This window comes from Condylura cristata, unplaced genomic scaffold, assembly GCF_000260355.1.
Source record: "Condylura cristata isolate star-nosed mole 26May11 unplaced genomic scaffold, ConCri1.0 scaffold00005, whole genome shotgun sequence".
Lineage (NCBI taxonomy): Eukaryota > Metazoa > Chordata > Mammalia > Eulipotyphla > Talpidae > Condylura > Condylura cristata.
The window spans coordinates 64,243,445-64,265,321 of NW_004567106.1; the positions used below are offsets into that span (position 1 = coordinate 64,243,445).

The following is a 21,877-nucleotide window of genomic DNA, read 5'->3' on the forward strand; positions in this document are numbered from 1 at the left end:
ATCCCAGGTCTGGTTATTCCAAAATCCTTCTGCTTGGCTCAGAGTCTTGCCCTGGCTCTCCAGGCTGTGTTGTTTACTTTCTGATGCGCCTGCTGTTTTTTCCTGATAGTGGACATGATGTATCAGGTTGTTGTGAACCGGCCTTTGCTGACATGATGTATCAGGTTGTTGTGAACCGGCCTTTGCTAACTTGAGAGCGAGGTGTGAGGGAGGGGAGTGGTCCATTGTCCCGTGACTGCAAACATCTCAATTTTTTCTCCCCCTTGGGTGGGGCAGGATGATGAGAGTGGACCGGAGTTGGGTATTTCCATTCTCCAGGGTTAACTAGTCCCTCCCCAGGCCTTGTTAACGAGAACCACCTGCTTCGGTGGGTTTCAAGATGGCTCCGTCCCCTCTCTGCTTGCTGGAAGCCTGGGGCAACTCGAGGGGAGTCAGCGTGGGGATGTGGTTGAGCTCCTGGAGGTAAGTGTCCTCGTGCCTTGGGAGCCATGCCGGGTCCCGGGAGTGTTTACCTCAGAGTTGACCTCATGGGACCAGCAGCAACTCCTCAGTCGCGCTCCTGGTCACTCTTCTGAGTGGTTCCGGCCCGAGTCTGGTCTAGATGCAGCTGCTGGTCTTTTCACCCCGTGGGCAGCAGTTTGCCTGGCGTCCTTCGGTCGCTTACAGGTTCAAGCAAATTGTGGACTTTTCCCTGTGTTCAGCTTTACTTGTGGTTAGGACGGAGTGTGACTGCTGAAGACAGGGAGCCGCCCCCGGCCCCCTTTCTTCTCTTGCGTGCACTACCTCTGGGGTTTCACCCCACCCTGGGTCTCTAGTTATCTAGCCAGTGGGCAGTTTGTGCCCCGACTTTCAAGGTTAAGGCCAAGGCCGTGCTGTCTAAGGTGGGGGGGGGTCAGGGAAGAGGGGTGGTTCTCAGGTGTTGGAGAATGTGGGTGGGAGAGGAAGGTCAGGTGTGGCCGGGGAGGGCAATGGTGGACAGACCTTGGTGGAGCAGAGTGACGGTCCTCTGGCCCCCAAGTCCCACACCCAAGCCCCTGGCTGTGGCTTGGGAGACCTGAGGTATTGGGGCCTTCCACCCTGAAAGGCGCCTTTTGTTGGCTGAGCCGCCTGCACAGCTCCCCACTGGATATGGGGTGCTGGTTGGGGGTGGGGGGCGTTACAGAAGGGTGGAAACCTTGAACCTAGCAGAAGAAGGGACAAGAGCGCCCACTTGGCATTTGTAGTGGCAAATCATGTCTTGGAAAGCTGTGCGGATTCTCATCATTGACAAAATCCTGGGGGAGAACAGCCAGCCATCATTTATTGATGCTCTCAAAGGGTTCTGGGAGCCCAGGCAACAATAGGGAAGAACAAGCCCTGTCATGTATTAGTAAGTAGGAAGCGCGATCACCCAGAGGCTCTCAGAGGACTAATAAGACCCCCTGCAGCTCTGGGCTGGGGCCCTTTTCATGACTTATTAGTGAGGTTGGAGAAGGAGGAAAGCATTTTTTTGGGCCTCTTCAGGCACTTTTGTCTCATGAACTTTCAGATATTTCATTGACAAGCTTGCCTTTTTTTTTTTTTTTAAAGATTTTATTTGTGCATACAGAACTGGGGTACAGGCCAGAGGTGCAGGGGCAGTGAGAGGATTCACCAGAGACAGAGTGGGAAGCAGAACAGGCCGACTGACGAAGTACACTGCTGAGGGGAGCAGCGGGCGGGTCAGGAGAGGTCTGCTGCGCCACATGGGTCACCTCGGGGTGGGGATCGAACTCATGCGGAAGTGGCTTTAGCTTCTTAGTGCTGTGCTTTAACCCGCTGCGCCACCAGGGAGGGCCCGACAAACTTTTTTTAAAAGCAGACATTGCTTTACTTGGGATGGGCCCAGAACAACTTCTAAAGTAATTATTTATTGGAAGGCTGTGCAATGCCAGGCAGTGCTGGGTGCTGGGGGTGCAAAGGTTAATGAGCAGCCCTGTGTGTGACTCACAGCCTCCCCATGTTCCAGGTCAAGGGAAAGCCTGTGCGAATGTGCCTGGGTTTATAGTCATCACAAGTATGTGTAGCGTGCTCAGGGGGATCAAAAACTAAGCCATGGTGCATTGCTGATGGGGTTCATGGGCTGATGGGAAAGGCAGAAATAATAGACTTGGTATAGGAAAAGGATCTTGTGGTAGAGTCGTGGGGAGCAGGGCTTGGAAGAGAAGAGAGGTCAGTGGAAGTGCCCCTTTAGGAAAGGTCACAGAACTGGTGGGAGCTCCACCTGTAGAGGAGAGGATCTTGGGAGCCAGGCCAGGGAACTGAGCTTGAGATGCTGCCCATGGCACTAGAAGAAGGTTGGCTGCATTACCTGGGGCTGCAGCGTAACAAAGCACACTGACTGGCTCACTGAACACAAAAGGAATTTGTTGTCTTGTAGGGTTGGGGGCTAGAAATCAGAACTTGGGGTCTTGTGAGCTCCTTGGCTTCTCTGTCCGGTGTCAGGTGGTGACCACCGTCCTGGGCTTGCAGCCCATCACCTCGCACCTGCTCCCAGGTGTTTCCCCATCTTCACTTTCATCATTTTTTAAAGATTTATTTATGCAAACAGAACTGGGGTACAGGCCAGAGGTGCGGGTCAGGAGATGTCTGCCGCCCCATGTGGTCACCTCCGGGGCAGGCGGGGATCGAACTCATGCGCAAGTGGCGTCAGCTTCTTAGTGCTGTGCTTTAACCTGCTGCGCCACCAGGGACGGCCCCACTTTCATCATTTTTAAAGGGCACCAGGCAGCCTGGACGGAGGGCCCAGCCTACCCCAGCAGGGCATCTTAACTAGTACATCTACAACCCTTTTTTCCAAATTAAGTCACATTCTGAAGGTCTAGGAGGGAGAAATTCAGTGTGTATTTGGCAACAAAAGTCTGCCCATAAAAGGGAGTGGGACTGCGATGAGGTTGGTCTTCTAGATGGAGTCTCAATAGACTGGACTGGGAAGGACTTCTGGGGTCTGGACTGAGCGGGGGCAGGATGGTGGGGTGGATGAAGAGCTGTTTTGCCATGGAGGGGTTTTATGGAAGAAGTGACTGCCTGAGATGGTGAAAGGGGTGTGGGCATAGACAAGACTCAGGTTTTAAATCTAAATGACTAAGTGCTACTGTTTGCTACTCAGCTTCAACACACGTTGAGGGTGTTACACTAAGTGAAATAAATCAGATGGAGAGAGACATAATTAAAAAAACAAAGACAAATACAATTGTATGATTTCATGCATTTGTGGAATATAAAGAAATAACCAAACACAAACTCTTGGCCGCAGAGACCAGAGTTACCAGGTTACTGGTTGGTGATTATCAGGAAGGGGTGGGGGGTGAGTGTTGAGTGAAATAGGCAGAGGGAGTCAATGTGATCTTGATGTAGTGCCTACAGATGTTGGATTATAAAGCTACACACCTAAAAGGCACACGGTTAGAAAGCGACGTGACCGCCATTAAAAGCCATGATGAGTAACTCATAGCGATCGCCTGCATAGATTGCCAAGTGCAAAAGTTGTATAATAGTATATATGCTGCTAACGTATACCTGCTGCGTTTGGTACAGAAGACAGACTGTGCATATTTGCTAAACACTGAACAACTAGCTTAAGTCAGAAACCTGAGTGTTTTCTAGTGCAGAGAACAGGTTTTGGGGTTGGACAAGAGAGAAATAAGCATGCGATTTCTCTAAAAATGACATGGCGACATTAAATTTTAATAAGCACAGGATTGGGAAGGTCAATGTTTTCTGTGCGTGGGTGGTGAAACCAGAGTTTAGCTCTGAACGCAGAAGGCGTATGAAGGGCAATCCGTTGTTGGTACATCAGGCCCTCAGTGCTTTCTTTGCGAGATGAACCATGTTTTTTACATCAGTAAATCTGGTTTAAATCTGACTCACCTGTGCTCATCCAGGCTCGTGTGAGGTTTCTAGAAAGAGGTGGATTTGGGCGTCTTTCTCCAGGCAGCCTCCTGGAGCCCTTGAATTCTTGCCTGTAACTTGACTTGGCTTGTGGGTGCTGTTTCTTGACTTGATACTAAATATCTGTGAGGAACTCTGGTTGTATAGAACTTCCTTGCCCAGTAGGGTCAACACCTTCCTCTCACATCACATTAGTGGGTCTCATATCTTGCCTTGAGGATGAGACAAAGGGGGCCTGGACCTGGTTGCCAGACTTTTCTTGGGAGCTCCTGTATCATCCTCCCTTGTTGAAGCTGGAAATAGATGTTTTCAGATCTGAAACAAGCACAACTGCTTTTTGAGAGCATCTTTAGTCCTCCATCACCAGTTTGCGCTGCCAGATCTGTGCTGTCAGGGCTTTCCTTTTTTCTTTCATATTTTCTGACCCCTTAGCAAATCTAGTTAAAATCCGGCTCCCCTAAGATTTATTTATTTAAGCATACATAACTGGGGTACAGGCCAGAGGTGCAGTGGTGGTGAGAGGCTTCACCAGAGACAGAGTGGCGAGAAGAATTGTCAGGTCGGTGATGTTCACTGCTGAGGTGAGGGGAGCAGTGGGTGAGACAAGTCTGCCACACCAAGTGGGTCTCCTCTGGGGCTGGGGATCGAACTTGCACTGAAGTGGATGCGGCCAGCTTGCAGTGCTGTGTCCTTACCTGCTGCGCCATCGGGGAAGGCCCATCCTGAGGACCTTTTAATTCAGTTTTCATGGGACAGACATACTAACAGAGACAAGGCACTTGGTTATTGTTGTCAGAGGTGTTCTTTGGTCCCTGGGACAGCTGTTCAGTTCTGCTTGCTGTGAGCACAAGAAATCCGGACAAGCTCATCCGGGAGGCAAGTTCATCTGTATGCTAGGAACAGACATCTCACAACAGACTGAGGTGACAGGATGAGGAAAAAGGAAGTGCTTTTCTAGAGTGGTCTTTGCCCTCACGCCCTTCATCCTGTGTTTGGGATCTGCTTCCACGTCCTCCCCTTTGACCTAATTAGCCCACAGGCTGAGGAAAGCACATATTTCTCCCTAACAAGGAGAAAACAACTTCAAAGGGGGAGAGAGAGGGGCTCAAAAAATAATCAAGTTGATTCATGACATGACAGAGCTCTAAACAGTTCTTAAAATATGTCAGGAAGCACCAGGTTGATTTTTAGCCCAAATAACTGTGGCAAGACAAAAATAGTAAGAAACAAAGATACTTCCCTCTGCTTAACATGCGATAATTTAGCAGGCATCTTAGGTCATAGAGTTGACTCATAGTAAAAAAGTGACTATCTCTGGAATATAGAGATCAGTTTAATCAAGTTAAGATGTTCTGGGCCAAACGTATTAGATTAAAAAACTCCCTAGTAGTTTATCAGTAAAACATCCTTTTAAGTCACACCCTTTTAATCTTCAAAATGGAGTTCAAACTTTCAAGAAAACAGTTGGGTCACACAACCCAAATCTGTGCATTTGGTGTGGTTATTCTCAGAGAATTCCCTTTCCAGCCTGTGGCAACTGCATGGCAGCTGTCTGGGTTTTAATTGGGCTTTGATTGATTATCATGAAGAGAGCTGCTAATAGTAACATGAAGATTTAAACATTCTCACCACTGAAGTGGGATGACCTACCGGATTTATGTAATATATTCCAGAAGATGATGAGGAAGAAAAAGATGAAACAGCACCATTGTGCTTAGTATGGAGAACAGCTATCATAAAATGCTGTCCTTGAGTGAAGCTTGGGGCCCACATTTCAATTTTGTAAGCCAGCGAAATGCTGGTCCCCTCCCCGGACCTCTGCGCAGTGTTCACTCCCTAGAGTGCCTCCTGTGTGGTCCCACTAGGGCCCTCTAGTTAAAGACCGTGGGGACCAGCAGCTCCTGGACTAACGAGTCGAAAATGCAGTGGTAGCCGGCCCTGCACACAGCGTCTTTAGTGGGTGCCAGGTGATCCCCAGGGCCTGCTAGACACCTAGGCTGCACTCACAGGGCCTGCCACCCACCGCTCCCTTCCTGTGTTTAGGCTGCGTGCTCACGCCACATCCGACTGTGGACTCTTAACCAAGGACTTGGCTCGGTCGAAACGTCCACTCAAGTGCGCCGCAATGCTAGGCACAAATCAGAGCTGAGCGCAGGGCTCCTTTCCCTCTCCACAAATGCCTTCCAGCCTGGCATGTCAGAACTTGAAATGATTTTACTCAGAAGCAGACTGTTTTCTCTCCTCTTAGGATGTAAACCTAATTTGGGCAGGAGTCCAGGCAATAGAGTACTGTGCCTATCACACCTGTGGACACTCCGTCCTAAGTATTTGTTGAATGAAGGTCACGATGGATACCTGGCGGGGGCTGTGCCTCCTTCACTCCCTTTGACACACTCATTATGCGCTGAAATGGGCCACAGAATGTTGTTGGATTCTCTGTAGTTTCTCGGCTCCTTTATGTGCTATGTCAGTGTCACCCGTTCCTCTGACTGCTAACATTTTTTAATAAGGGGATTACTATCCAACACACATAAGGAACTCCTGTGAACAGAAAACCAAGTAATTTGATTAAAAAATGGTCCAAGGAATGGAATCAATATTTCTGATGATAACATACAAATGACCAACAGGCAGATGAAAAGGTTCCCAATGCCACTAACAAGGAAAATGCAAACACAGGCCCCGGAACTGTTACCAGGACCTGTTAGATTGAATATTAATATTAAAAGAGAACAAGGCACTTTGTTGGTGGGCATGTAAATTGGTGGTGTCGTCACTATGGAAAGCAGTGTGGAGGTTCCGCAAAATGTTAAAAAGTTATTACCATTTAATCCTTTAAATCCTTTCTTTGGGTATACGGCCAAAGAAATTAAAATCTAGATTTCAACGAGTCAGCTGCACTCCCATATTCATTGCAGCATCAATTGCAACAGTTATGATCTGGAAACAGCTGGGTGTCCATCTATGTGCAGATAAAGAAATGTGGCCTATACCCATGAAGGAGTATTACTCAATCTTGAAAGAGGAAATCCTGCCATTTGTGGCATGTACACAATGGACCTTGAGGGCGTCCTATTAAGTTAAGGAGAAGTAAGAGTGATCTCACTACACCAGAATCTGAAATAATCAACAAACGCATTGAGCAGTGGTAGTACCTAAGAGCTAGGGGAGGATGGAAACAGTGAGGTTGTTAAGAGGTTACAAGGTTCCAGTTCTGCAAAATAACTGCTGGAGATGTTAAAAAAAAAAAAAAAAATCGCTGAGGGTCCAGTCTGTTGTCAGTTAAAGCAGCATTCTGCAAGGATGCAGGTGTGAGCACGAACATTTGGTGTTTATCTGGGTGGAATTTGAAAAATCAGATGGAGCTATGCTTTCTGTCCATGAGCTCTTTGCTGACTGGGAACAAGTTAATCTCTTAGTCTATGTGTGAAACACTGTGAAAACTAAAGTAACATGGTAAAAAGTTCTCAGCACAATGTTTAACTCCTCGCACACCCAATACATCTTAATTGTATCATGCCATTTCGTTGGGAAACTAAAGTTAACTTAGATCTGAGTACTTTCAAGCCTGAGAGGTGAACTTGGCAGCCCGGACGCCCACCTATTTGGAGTCCCATGTGCGCGTGCACACGCACTCACACCCCTCCCCCCCAGGTTGTTAGTAAAACCTGTTATAGACACACACACACACACACACGCGTGCGCCCAGGTTATTAGTAAAATCTGTTATAGATCAGCTCCCTCGGGACCAGCATATGAACGCCCACGGACATGCACCTTAAAATCAGTACTTAAGAATCCAGGGGACAGAGCCCTGCTTTCCTTAGCCCCAATTAACAATCTGGAGTGCTGGGGACAGGTTTGCTACTCCCTACTCCAACTCAGCTAGGAGGGCAAGTATTTATAGTAAAATAACTTTTATCAGGAAATTGATACAAAAACACTCCCAGTAGTATAATCTATTTCAATTCAGCTTTTCATAGGTCTTGTTTTTTTCACCACACATCTTTTTACCAGGGGAAGATGTAGGGGCTAAAATTCAGGGTAATTAAAAGTTGAAGTCAAAAGTATTGGTACATTTGTAGAAAAGAGTGGAAGTGAAAAGTGAAAGTAACCAGAGAGAAATGTTGACGCTTTAGCTGTAGCACAATTCAAGTTTATTCCATTTGTTCTTGCAACACAAAATCTAAACACAGTATTTAGCATTCAGATGTACATAAACTAGGGTAATATGAGAAACCCAACTGTGTCAAAAGTATTACATTGTGGAAAAAATGAACTCAAATATATCAAAATGCACAAAGCACTTGTCTTCTTCCTTACTGCTTAGAAAGATATGATTGTTTCTCCATTTACAAAATAGAATCAGGACAAAGTTTTTTTTTTTTTAAATTCTGCATGCAAAACACTGCAGTTGCTTATGCAGGAGGGCACTCTCACCAGCTTCTCCTATACACAGTCGAGTATACAATATCGCAGGGAAGAAAACAGCAGCTCCGTTGAAGTTTTAGGAAAGAAAAATCAAATACGGACGTACAGATTTAAAATTCACTATTTGGAGCAAGAAACCAATGAATGAAGGCCCGCCTGCAGCTTCTACACCGCAGCCGCCTACCTCTCCTGTGGAGCCGGACTGGGCCCGGGGCAGCTGGCCCCCACAGTGCGTGGGTATTTAGGGGCTGCAGCTCAGCTCTAAGTCCACAGATACCAGTCTGGAGCTGCAGGGGAGAACCTTTAGCACACTAAAGTAATAATAAGGAAACTGTCTATACTGATATAGTGCCTATGAATTGATACAAAACTGCAGAACATGCAAAATTTCTTCCAAGATGTAAAATAATTACTTTAGTGGAAACAAAACTTAATTTTCACTATGCATGTAGTACCAAAAAGCAGACACGATTTTAGCTTCTTTTACTCAAAATATGAATATTAAGTGTTGTGAATTTCTATGCCAAGTGGTTCAGAAATACAATATAAATAACCTACTTAAAAAAAATGTAAACCATCTTGGTCAGTCTATTCTATGTTTGTATGTTAGCTTTCTTAAGCAACTGCTTAAAAAATGGCCAAGAAGTAGCCTCTACTGCATTACAAGGGACATCAGGGTAAACTGTACAAAGAATCACTGCTTCCGGCCCAGTGTCTACAGAGAGCAGGGCCGGTTTAGGAGTAACAGATATGCACTCTGCAAAGCCAACTGCCACACACTGAAAAGTAAAACACCTATGTAGGGGTCAAGATCCCCAAGTCTTTTAAATAGTGCTATGTCAAGAGGTGTGAAACCAGATGTCAGAACAGCTGACAGCCACAGCTGGTCGAGTGCCCTCTGTCGGCTAGCGCGGCGCTTCAGCTTAGCGGTGCGATCAAGGACGATTACTGACTTTTAATCCAACTCTAACAAGCTGCATTAAGACAGCAGAATTAGCCAAATAAATGAGTACTGAAACCACCATTTTGATAGATATTTTGGACATAGGAAAATTACAAGTTTAAGCTTGTAAGTGAAAAAGCCACAGGATAAAAAAAGTTCATGGGGCGAAGTACACATACACACACACACACACACAAACACCACCCACCAATCAACAACTGATTAGTAGATTTATTAGCCAGGCTGACTGTTCTTGATACTAGTTTAACTCTGCTGTAGAATGCTACATTGCCTTAAAAAAATCACCACTGATTCTTTATTATCCACAATCTGAGTATAAGTCCCATACCCACCCTCCCCCCCTCCCCCCACTTTTTAAAAATTTGAGGTACATTCAATTATTGCATGACTTGGCTAAGGAAAAACTAATATTTTTAGTTAGCGAATATGGATCGCACATTAAAAAAAAACTTTATTTTAGATGCAAGGTAACAAATTTAAGGGAACACGCCTTAGTTACACTGCTTATGAAATACATTTTAACGTGTCCAAATATTTTCTGCAGGTCATAAAACACCATTTTAGGGCACCGTATTTCAAGAATACAGAATATGCTTTGAAGGTGTCACATTTTAAGCAATGTTATGATTTAGAAAAGAGAAAAAAAATATTATGCAGGTGGGTTGGTGTATGTTTAGCAGAAGGCTATCCACAACTCAGGGATACCTGGTAACAAGTGTATTTTGAAGGGATGGGATTATATTTGTTCAAAAAGTAAATCTCACCCCAGTGATAGCTTTGGTGCAGTTTGTAATCAGCATCCAAGAAGGGTCTGGGAGAGGCATTCCCAAGAATATTGTTCCTTGATCCTCCAAACAATGGAGGCCAATCCATTCAACAGCTAAAGAAGAAAATCCATAGGTACTAAGACAATGTTCTCTTTATGATACTAACAGGCTTATGGCTATGATTCTATCCCCTTTTACTACCAGCAGGAGCTTGAAAATGTTTCAATATTATATAAACATCTGATTCTAGAGGAGAAAAAAAATACACATACTGGAATGATTTCTCCTTTAGACTTCTAAAATTTAACATTTTATAAATAAAACTAGTCAGTTTTCTCTAACGACCCATGAAATCCATGTGAAAGGGGAGAGGAAATCCAAAGTTTAGTCACTCGGCAATTTAGGGGTGTCCCCCTCCTCAGCTTAACTGCGCTTTCACATCAAGCTGACCGCCACAGGGAAGATTTGGTCACCGACCGCAGGCAGCGCTCACGCGCCGGGAGCCCCGAGTGCGTCTTAAGGCAGAAGGCTGGAGCTAATGGGTATCTGAGCACCCTAAGTTGACACCGCAGCAGCCATAGCTGCTGACAGTGAGGGCTACCCCATGGGCATGGTCGGCCTCGGTATAATCAGACCCTTGGCACAAGCTAATTAGTGCATGAGCTGGGGAGCGGACAAAGTCAAACGTTACAGTATATTTTACCTTTGTTCTCCCTTGGGTGGAAGCTACTGAATATGTATTTTCTTGATTGGAAAAGAGGTGGACTTGACCAGGATTCCTGATCACGGTTTTTCCCTTCCTCCAAAACATTTTTTTCCCCTGGTAGTCTGAATTGTTATGAATTTCTCTCCCCCCTCACCCCTTTGAAAGTATTTAGCTAGAGAAGCTGGCAGATAGAGTGACAGACAGACAGGCAGCAGTGTGAGGCCACAGGAGAGTCATTCTTGCAGAGCCGTCAGTCCATCCGCCCATCACTGAAGAAGAGCTTTGATTGCCTGGTTGTCAGTGGCTTCAAAGGCAGTGAGTCCATCTGGACCTTTCACAGTCTTATCAGCACCCTAGAAAAGAGAGGACAGTCTTTATCACAAAATGAGTCCACAACAGAGAGCAGAGAGGGAAAGACTAGATTTGGCCTACGCTGATGTTTACATGGAGAACTGAAAATTCCTTCACTACTGAGGGTTCATTCTTTGGAAGGAAAAAAGGCCCAAACAGTTGGCAAGGCTACACATTCTACTGTAAAAAGGCCAGATTATTTTTCATGTAGTAAAAACTCTAAGTACAAAGCTACAAATACTAGCTGCCAGAACACAAGTGAATTTTATTTTATTTACAGTATTATCCATTTAACCAAGTAGTTCATATTTTAAAAATACCAACACTGTATAAAATGAGGAAAACACTTTTCACTAACAAAGGGAGTATTTACTATGACAAAATTATTCACTGTTTTGCAATACTGCTTTTAGAGAGTGAGAAAGTATTACACATATTTCTAAAAACTCAGAACCAACCTGTAGATAAGTTCCTAATGAACATTTCTTTGTATTTACAGAAACCTAGCAGTAATCATGAATGCAGGCTCTCAAAAGATTCAGCAAAAGACTACTGTTCTGCAGTATTTCTCTTGCAATATGGTATTTTTATTTCAAAAATGTGTACAACAAATACCTCTATGCTCATTTTTCTCCTTCTGCTCATACTAGAATGGAAGCTCCATGGAACAGGAATCTGCACACTAACTCCATGTCCTTGGCTCCTTCAAGAGTCCAGTGCATGGTGGATGAGTTTGTAGCCAAACCTGGCCTGGGTCTCGTGAACACCAGGGTCGTTAGTAGTCCCCGTCTGTACCAGCCTACACCAAACTTAGCCATCTCACAGTCCTTCTCAACCCTTACCAAATCTCACTTTTGTTCGTAAGGCCTACAGAACTGACTGAACTTGGCATTAAGTGGTCCCAGAGATTAATGCTAGTCAGGTTTATCAAGTCTTCTCTTCATACTCTACTCCTGTGGAATTTTCCATTGTGAACACTCCATATGCTGTATACCTTTATGTACTCAGGTTCCACAAAGTCTGCTTTATAACATTTCTCTGGCAAATCCATTTAATCATGCAAATATTTACAAACGCTTTAATATGTAGACACTGTGTAAGAAGAGAAAGAATCAAAAAGTAGAGGGTGCCAGTCTGGCTAGTATGGGAGACAGAAAATCCACATGGAAAATCCCAAGGAAAGAGAACAGCATGAGGACTGTGCACAGGGATGAGGAAGTGTGGGGTGGGAGGAGTCGGTCATTTTGGATGAGGAAATGCCCGCGCTAAGTCTTGATGAGCCCTCGCTAAGTCTTGACGAGTCTACAAGTGTATCAGGTAAGCCCGGAAGGAGAAGATGACATTCTAGAGGTGTTATATTATTGAAGTCCTATTCAATATGACTATACAAGTTGCTATTTCCTCACTGAATTTAATTGCTTCATAGAACTCAGTCAAGTGGGAGAGAAATTTAAATGAGAATTTCAATGTAGAAAGCACTACAAGTGATAACAGGGGTCACTATATCTAAAATTATTTATTCTGATGGCTTTTTTTATTGTATTATAAACATTAAATATTATAGTGAACATCTGTTGCTTTTTTGCTGCTAGAGCTCATTCCCTTTTTGATAAAGTTCTAATTTTAGTTGGGGCAATCATTTGTCTCCAGTGAGGACTTCTGGCACTCTTAACTTAAGATGCCATGTACTTTCTTGCTAATTGTAAAAAGATTTATTTGACTCGAGCAGGATGCTCACTTCGGGAGTCTAAATCTTGACAGATGAAAAGAGAGAAAGGTCATTATTTCTTCTGTCACCAAATGAGAGATCAAAATCTGCACTTTCGTTTCTGCTCCCCCTAGAGAACTAGGGGATACGGGGGAGAAGAGCATCTGGGACATCACTGACACAGAGGCGTCAGTTGTCTAGTCTCAGATTGTGTAACTTAAGATCTATTCTTCCCCACACACCCAGTTTTATGGAGAAAGCACTGACATATATCCATCACTGTGTAAGCTTAAGGCTTATAGAGTGATGATTTGATTTACATGTACTGTGAAAATTAATGGGTTAACACCCATTCTCTCATACAGATACAATAAAGAATCTAGAAAAAGTTCTTGTGATGAGAACTCTTAGTAAGATTTGCTCTAACTTTCCTTTGTTTTATACAGCCATTTTAGCTAAGATCATCATGTCACTCATTATATCCCCAGTACTTAGTTGTAACTGAAGTTGACCCCCACCTTCCTCGAGCTCCCTTAATCCCCTGCCGCCTCTGGTAAGCACAAGTCTGGCTCCCCCCCCCCAAAAGATTTCATATAAAAGTAAAGTCAGCATATTTGTCTTTGTCTGTCTGACTTGCTTTGCTGAGCATCATGTCCTCAAGGTCTATTTCCTGTTGTTCCAAATTGTGTGATTTTGCTTTTTATGACTGAATATTTCATGGTCACTTGTGTGCTGCAACTTCATCTATCTACCCACTGATGGACACTTAGGTCGCTTCCATGTCTTGGCTACTGTAAATGCACTATGAATATGGGAGTGCAGATATTTTTTCAAGGTCCTGTTTTCATTCCCTCTGGCTATATCTTTAGAAGTAGAATTGCTGGGTCATATGGTAATTTAACTTTTTTGAGGAACCTCCTCAAAAAATTGGTGACTTCACCAATTTTCATAGTCCCACCAACAGTGCACAAGGGCGCGCTCTTTCTCCCTATCCATGCCAGCAGTTGTTACCTCCTTGTGGTTTTGTTGTGCATCTCCTTGACTAGGGATGCTGCGCGTCTGTTCATGTGCACGTTGGCTTTTTGCACTCCTCCTCTGAAAAAATGTCTAATCAGGTCACTTGCTTATTTTGAACCAATTGCATTTCTAAGTCCTCTATTTTGAATAGTGACCCTTTCATATGGCTTCCAAATATTCTTTTCCATAGGTGTGTTTTCACTTTGTTGATGCTTTCTTTTGCTATTTGATATATTGCCAGTTGTTTATTTTTGCCTTTAGACTTGTGGTTATGGGTCACTTTTACAGCATTTACTGTAAGAACAGTTTTCCCCAAATTAGGTTGAGTTCCACAAGGCTGGTTCCTAATTATTTTCATCACTTTACCTTTAACACCTAGTATATGTTCACCAGATTATTTGTCAAATAGGTGAAAAAATTCACATCAATTAACAGTGTACGTCAACATTTTATATAAACCTTATCCTTCAGTGATCACACACATCCAAATGAAAAGGGAAAAAACTACCTTTTCCACCACCTTGTATACATTATAAACTACCACTTACCACTGTAATCAGGAAGAACACTACAAAATATTTTAATGAGTTTATATGAATTTTATAACAAACTTTTCAAAGAACCTCATTAGCTTGTAATTTGGGGCATCTGTTTACAGTTACATGATAGTAGGCTAAAGCGTTCAGAAACTGAGAACTTCCAACTGTTCTACCCAAAACGGACTAAAAAGATGAATAATAAAAATCATTCAAATACCTAGTTACATGGTACAATTTTATCTATTGGTGCAGAATTTTGCATTTTAAATTTCTTATTTATATACGCATATAGTAGGCACAGTAAAGAATTTCTGGGTATCTTCTATCCAGTGTAATGCTCAATAGAGAATGTTACATCCCTTACATCTGTGTACCAATTTGAGTTTTTAACATAAAACTATATACATATTTATGCACACATATATAATGTCATCCTTACAATAGTCCTATGAAGCAGGCAGTAATATTTTATAGAGCTTGTTTAACTCAGAGAATCAGGAAGTAATGGGAACTAGAATCTTAAAATCATTAAGGAGTATGATTATATAGTTCCACAATATAAAGGGGACAAAAGAAAGCAGGAAAATAAAATTCAATTTGGTAAGTACTAAAGCCAGAGGGAAGACCTTATCTTCTTATTAATTCTGAAATGTGGTTACGTTAATCCCACTGAGTTCAGATGTCAAGTGATTACTGACCACTAAGTTACAGGACTAGGCCTTAAATCTTTTTTTCCTGATTCAAAGTCACACCCTTCTGTTGTCCCACTCTGCCTCACTGAACAATGTGGTGTAGCGATGTAAAAGAACGAGCATTTGCTGACAACTTCAATTTACCTGGTGGGCTAAGTGTGGCCTTTTTCTTTTACTTAAAAAGATTCTTATAATCTCAATTCTTAAGAGGCAGGTAGCTACCCCCTTCCCCATTAAGAAAACCTTGAATGAAGACCTATACACATGACTGAGCAAGGAGAAGATATGTTACATTTTATTTCTTATTTGAACATAGTGACTAGTTTATTTTTAGCTGTATATATAATCTTTAAGTTGTTATTAAGTTACCCCTTGTGAAATGATTTTAATAGCTCTATGGGCAGTCACATCTAGCAAGAAAAATACAAAGATCATTTAAAGATTTCAGAGACATATTCATTACTAAAAGTGAGACAGGCAAATATAAATGGACCTTTAATTCTTTCCAAAGTCATTCAGAAATTGAGCTAATATATTACTTAGGCGGTGGTAGGTGTATCATAAGTTCTAGATGAGAAAGTCTGCCTATACTTGAAAATTATTTTCATAACATTTTTTAGAGAATGCTCATTTTTGCAGCAAGTCTTCTCTTTTCTAAGAAACATCAAAATTACCTGCATCAATCAATTCTAACTGGTCTTATTTATGAGTTACTTTTTCCAAGTTCAGTACTGTAGCAAATGACTTGCACACATTATCTTACTTTACTACCTGGCTATACTGAGGTACTATAAAATGACTACAGACCCTAATTCTGGAGTCAGTGATTAAATTCTAATTTCCCTTTTTACCAGTTATTTGTGTGATTCTAGGGAAGTTCCCTAAACACTGTGCCTCTGTTATCAATGGTAAAATGGGGGATAAAGAAATTACAGCAGCTTTATAGGATTATTATGATAAATGAATAAATGCAAAGTACTTAGAGTACTTGCTTAAGGGAGCTGTCACTTGATTGTGAGGTATTTTTGCCTCTCATCAACTCCATGGTAGCATTGGCCCTATACTGCAGAAGAAAACGTTTTATGGGAAGAAGTCAAAGAACTTGCTTAAAGCTACCAAATCACTTAGAAGCAGTAGTGAACCAGATTCTAAACTTGGGGATGTGTGGTACCACAGCACACAGTGTATGTCACTAACAAGAGCGATCTAAAATAATGATGTGTCCAGTCTGAAAGATCTAAATAGGTAAAAAAACAATGGACAAATCTGTGAGGATATATGCCAAGCATACAAAACAATACAATTGCTTTCTTTAGTTATTTGGGTTGTAACTTTTGTACCTGTCAATTCCTACTGGTTTTTTAAATGCAGTTTCTTCTTAAAGCAATCCAGAAAATTACTACTGAGTGCTCTGAGGGTCCTAAAATTTTTTGGAAAACAAAATGCCCATGTTAACTATGGGGTTCCAAGAAACAATATAATAATAATTAATAATAACAACAACAATAATAATATAATGTGTTTGAGATTATTTTACCGGGGATAGGGTAGTAGTAATTCAAGTGAAAAATGTCAGTTCCACCTACAAAAGAACTGGATTTCCTAGCCTTTATATCTTACATATTTGAGCTTCAATCTCAAAAGCAGCAAACTCTGCCCTATAGTCAAAGTGCAAAATACCTTGAGGGTCTGATGAAGCTAGTATTTCAAGGAAAAGGAATGGCACGCAAAGTTTTATTATCAACTGGTTGCCTGACTTAAAAAAATAATAGCACAGACATATTCAGTAAAATCACTGTTACCAGGTAAGATAGCATTCTGTATTTTCTTAACAAACTAATATTTAGTTCTTAATTTCCCACAGCAATTGTACATAAGACCTTTTTGGTTAAAAGAAGGTAACTAAGCAAAACTTTGTTCTGTGTCTTCATTTATCCTCAATAAACCAGAAGCAGGTTAACTGAAATAGTGGCCTAAAATACTTGATCTCTTCCAACTTTTTGCATGCTTCATCTAACAGAATGGTTGCCAGTGACTGGTTAATTCCTAAAGCTTGTAATAGCAATCACATCAAGACAACACATAGGACTTCGACGCCCCTTACTTTCAGCAAACCACCTCTAATAACCATCTTGCCCAGTACTACTCCTACAGAAAACTAGGCTTACAAATTTTGAACCAGGGCTCCTCAGAAGGGTGGCCCATAAATGTACTATGACCAGTCTGAAAACTTACTAGTTCACAATGACATTTCTATTCCACTAAAAAAAAAAAAAAAATGCTTTTAGTTAACTTTTTTCTTATAGCAAAATATGTGATAAAGAAACCTGTGGTGATTTATGTTCTATCCCAAGCTCTTGACCTTGTAGTAAACAGTTATGAGCCAGTAGTAAACAGTTTGTGGACCAGGTATTTTCAGCACTGTTCTAGAACTCAATTCTGGATAATGCCTCTAATTTTCTGTCACTGATACCACACAAAATTTAACAATCAAATATTTAGCTTAATCAGTTATATAGTAAAGGAAAAAACACTGGCAAATGACCTCACCTTTGACAGAAGCAATTTCACACAGGAAACATGACCTTCATAGACAGCAGACAGAAGAGGGGTAATATGATGTTTATCTGGAGCCTATGAAATAATAAACAAAGCGATAAGTCACCTTCCACATTCTTCATCTTTTCATTCAGATTTTTAGCCTGGTAGAGAGTGAACAGCGGCTTACCCCCACAACCAATGTCTTCATGAGAGTCTATGTACTGAAGTAGGACTCGTAACTTGTCTCTATCCTTCATTATGTGACTAGCCCCGTTATGGTAGAAGTGACAATAAAACCCAGGGAGACAGGCAGAACGTAGCCAATGAAGGGGTAAAAGATCCCCACAACTGGGCTAGGTAACAGTATCCCCTGAAATGTGCAAAGTTCATGTTACTTGCTATCATGGCTGCTTAAACATCTCCCCAAAATTCTAACATGCAGAAGAACTGGGAGTGACTGCCCCTGTCTGATCACCTATGTGTCTAACACTTCAGTTAAAATCCATCATGCCTGCAAGGTCCTATACTCCACTACATGACAAGACACTTGCTCCCTATGGAAGATGCACTTTCATTAGATAAAAGAAGTCAGTTCATATTTAAAAACCCCAGCTATATATTTCTAAGTTGAGGAAATCTGGTACAATTTCCTTTTTACTTAGGTGTTTTCTACAAGCAACTATTTTATAAATCTATAGAAAACAAATATGCTTTGGGTGAAACAGGATTTTCTCCTCTAGAATGAAAATGTTTACATACATTAATATCTGCTCCTTTCAGCAGCAGAAATTCTAGGATTTCAAGCTGCCCACAATCTGCTGCATAATGAAGAGGTTTCCTTCCACCTTCTAGTGTCCGGTTGACATCTTCTCCCTTGTAAGTCAAGTGAAAACAGATAAATACAGATAAATTAATAAAAATGCCAGGCGTCTCATTTTCCTTTAAGTGGTAAGAAAACCTGAAATTCTGGACAAGAGTTCAAACACAGTACAATAGTAATTCAAATCCTAATTAGTTAAGCTGAAAACAAAGCACAATAATGCTAAATGTAATGAAATATACTATTGTGCTCTTTCCCAAAGGAGTTCAATCAGATGGCCATATAATACCACTGAGCTCAAACACCATGATTTTGTTGCAGATCATGAGATATGTATTTTACTTCTACCAAAACCAAAAACCAAAAACATTATCACAAGGTAATCAGTAATTGCTAGTAAGAATTCATTTCATTCATTCATTCAACACTTACTAAAGTTAACGACTGTATAGCAGGTTTTGTGCTTGGGGGGACAATGGTGAGCAAAATCAGACAGGGCTTTCTGATAGCATGACGGCAATTATTTAGACTGAGACATAGTAATCAAATAATCGCATGATTTAGCAGGTAACTGCAAAATATATCTACTATGAAGATAGGAATCCAATGTTATACAAATATTTATCAGAAAATGACAATTCTGATGATGAGGTTAAGGCCTCACAATAATCTATATGCATCGAGAATTAAGAGATTCTAACAATAACAAACACAAATACCCTTTTTATTGATCACCCACTACAGATTTGGCATTGTACTGAATGCATCACCTCTGATCCTTAAATCATCCTAAATGGAGAATACCTCCATTTAATTTACCAAAAGTATCAAGAGAAAATAGGTTAGTTTTTAAAGGATTTAGTAAGGTTAGAAATCCAAACTCATACATTTTCTAGATTACCATCTTGCCTCTAATTCTCTTGTCAAGAGTGGCAAATATGTCTGCAAGCAGTTTTCTCATTTACAATAATTCACTGAATGTGGATGGCCACCTGCCATGCTGTGTGTCTTGAACAGAGATGTTCAGAACCCTCATTTCATAGTCATTGCTAGCTGTTCTTTCAACTGCACTCTAAATTCAAGTCCCAACCAAATTCAAGATTTAACCTTCTATGATATCTTCATAGGTTTATGATGCACTTAGTCTTCCTTAGAACTCACAGGAGTCAGTTTAATATAGAATGCCCGCTCAACAGTGAGCACACACTTTCAAATTATACTTTCTGATTCTTTGACAGCAGAGTTGATATGCTTTCTGGTATGTCCCCCCACAGCACGATGGAGGGGTTAACAGTAGGAGCTCATCACTACTAGATCTTGGGGAAGCCATATCCCTCTATGAATTTTCTGTAAAATGGAGTTAACAGTTACCCATAGGGAGTTGTGATAATTCAATTAGATGATCCATGTAAATAAGCAGTATCAATGTAAATAACAGGTATACTAAAAACTGAATTAAATCTATTGGTCTTTGTATTTTAAGGGGCTAAATGATGTGCCCTTTTTTCCAAACATAAAAATCTGACTTAAATATTCAGAGGATTATATGATTAACAGATAAAGCTAGGTTTCCTTTCATTTATATTTTCTTTTCATTAATACAAATTGGAAAGGATTAACTGGATAGGTTTTTTGAAAAACATTCAAGATAGTTTTGTCAAAAAGTTGTTTTATCAAAATATGTGACAAGGAATGCTTTTCCTTTCCTTCTTATTAGTATTGTGAGTTTATAAAGTTTTTATCCCTGTGGACTTGCCCTAACAACAATGGAGAGGCTTTATGTGACTGACAGAAAAGAAAGGATTTTTCTGCAAGTCTTTAAAGCAAAAGTAATGCTTATGGAGACATGGGGAATGCAATGCCTGTATCATACAAGTAGAAAGGCCTCAAGAGCTAATGATCTTTCTTTTCCCTGAATTATCTGCACATTGGCTGTGAAGGTGAAACTGCTCAAAAAATGTCTAATAAAAAATAGCAAATTAAATCCAAAGTGAAAAGGAAAGATGAAATATCAAAACAGGAATCAATGAATTGAAAAACAAAAATCAAAAGTTAGGTTATTTGCTATCAGTTAGTATTGATAACACCTTTGGTTGGAAAATATGAGTGAAGATACAAAGATTTTACTGTTGATTACCTTCCTCCAAGAAACCAGATGACTACGCTGGTAAATTTTACCAAATATTAAAGAAAATACATACATACATTTTCAAAGTCAAATACTTTTTAAAATATCACTTTGAGTTTTTTACTAACAAAAGTAGGCACAGATTTAAAAAGGTGGAGAAACTTTGTATAAGACGACTTTGTAATTAGATTTAATTACTGAACTTACACAAGTTAAAGCACTGTGCTACGTGTTTTGGGGAAGCAGACATGGGAATAACCACATGCCACTTAATTGAGAACCAAAATACAGAGGAGCCTCAATGGTAGGAATGCTTGGTAATTTATGCATAGATTTTAAGTAACAAATTGTGACTGCTATGATCATGACAGCTAAATTAAGAAGTAACAGTACAGTAAGATACCTTTATTTGGAGACAGCAGGTTTTTGCACACGTGTGTATGCGGGGAATGTGCCTAGAGAAATTACTTATTTAATGTTATGGTGTACAGAACACCCACCAGCCTACTGGAACCCCGGGAAATGCTAATTTGGAGTCACCCACCACACGGCATTGTTGTGAGGTGTCCCTAAAATAACGTAAGGTGCCTGGCACATAGTAAGCACCAGGAAATGTGGACCGCTATTACTGGAGACCTCAATCATTTTCATCTGATAAAAACTCTACCGAATTGCTTCAACAATTCAACAAAGTAAACCAGTGTTCCAAAAAGTAGCATTGGTCACACTACTTCCTCATTCAAAAAATGTCAACTACTTCCTATCACTGAATACACAATCTTCATGCTGATACTCATCATCAATTCCAATTTATCATTCTGGCCTTTTTACTTTTAACTTTCATGTATATGCTGCTCCCCACACACCAGGGTTTTGTTACATCCTGGAAGCTTCCATTGTTTCCTTTCTTAGGCTTGGTCATTTTATTTACATACTACTTGATCTAATTAAATTCCACTGATTTATCAAGATCGTTTTTTTCCTCTAAAATAAAGATATTAAATAAATTAAAACCGAATAGTTATATCCTCTTATGTATGAACTTCATACCTCTTATGTATGTTTTATGAAAATGAGTACATAGTGCCTTTAAAAAAAAAAAAAACAATAAAACCTGAAACCAAAGTTGTTAACTTAGCAAAATTTAGATGGAAACATTTTTTTTCTGTTAAAATTTAAGTATAAGTCTAAAAAGATGAATACACTTCCATAAAATACCTAGAAGCAAAGATGGGTCAAACACTACACGACATACACTTCAGCGACATCTTTAAAGACAGAGCACCCAACGCCACAATAGTGAA

At 40.9% G+C, this 21,877-nt stretch overlaps 1 protein-coding gene across 1 annotated transcript in view; it reads right to left on the bottom strand.

The window, feature by feature from the left end:
- Positions 1–10,891: 10,891 nt before the first annotated feature.
- Positions 10,892–21,877, bottom strand: part of MTPN (myotrophin) — a 26,002-nt gene continuing 15,016 nt past the window's right edge. Inside the window, exons 2-4 of the mRNA XM_004677072.2 lie at positions 18,385–18,498; positions 17,635–17,718; positions 10,892–11,130 (exon numbers count right to left, since the gene is read on the bottom strand). Of these exons, the coding sequence (XP_004677129.1) occupies positions 11,044–11,130; positions 17,635–17,718; positions 18,385–18,498 (285 nt within the window). The 3' untranslated portion in view covers positions 10,892–11,043. The remainder of the gene's footprint in view (positions 11,131–17,634; positions 17,719–18,384; positions 18,499–21,877) is intronic.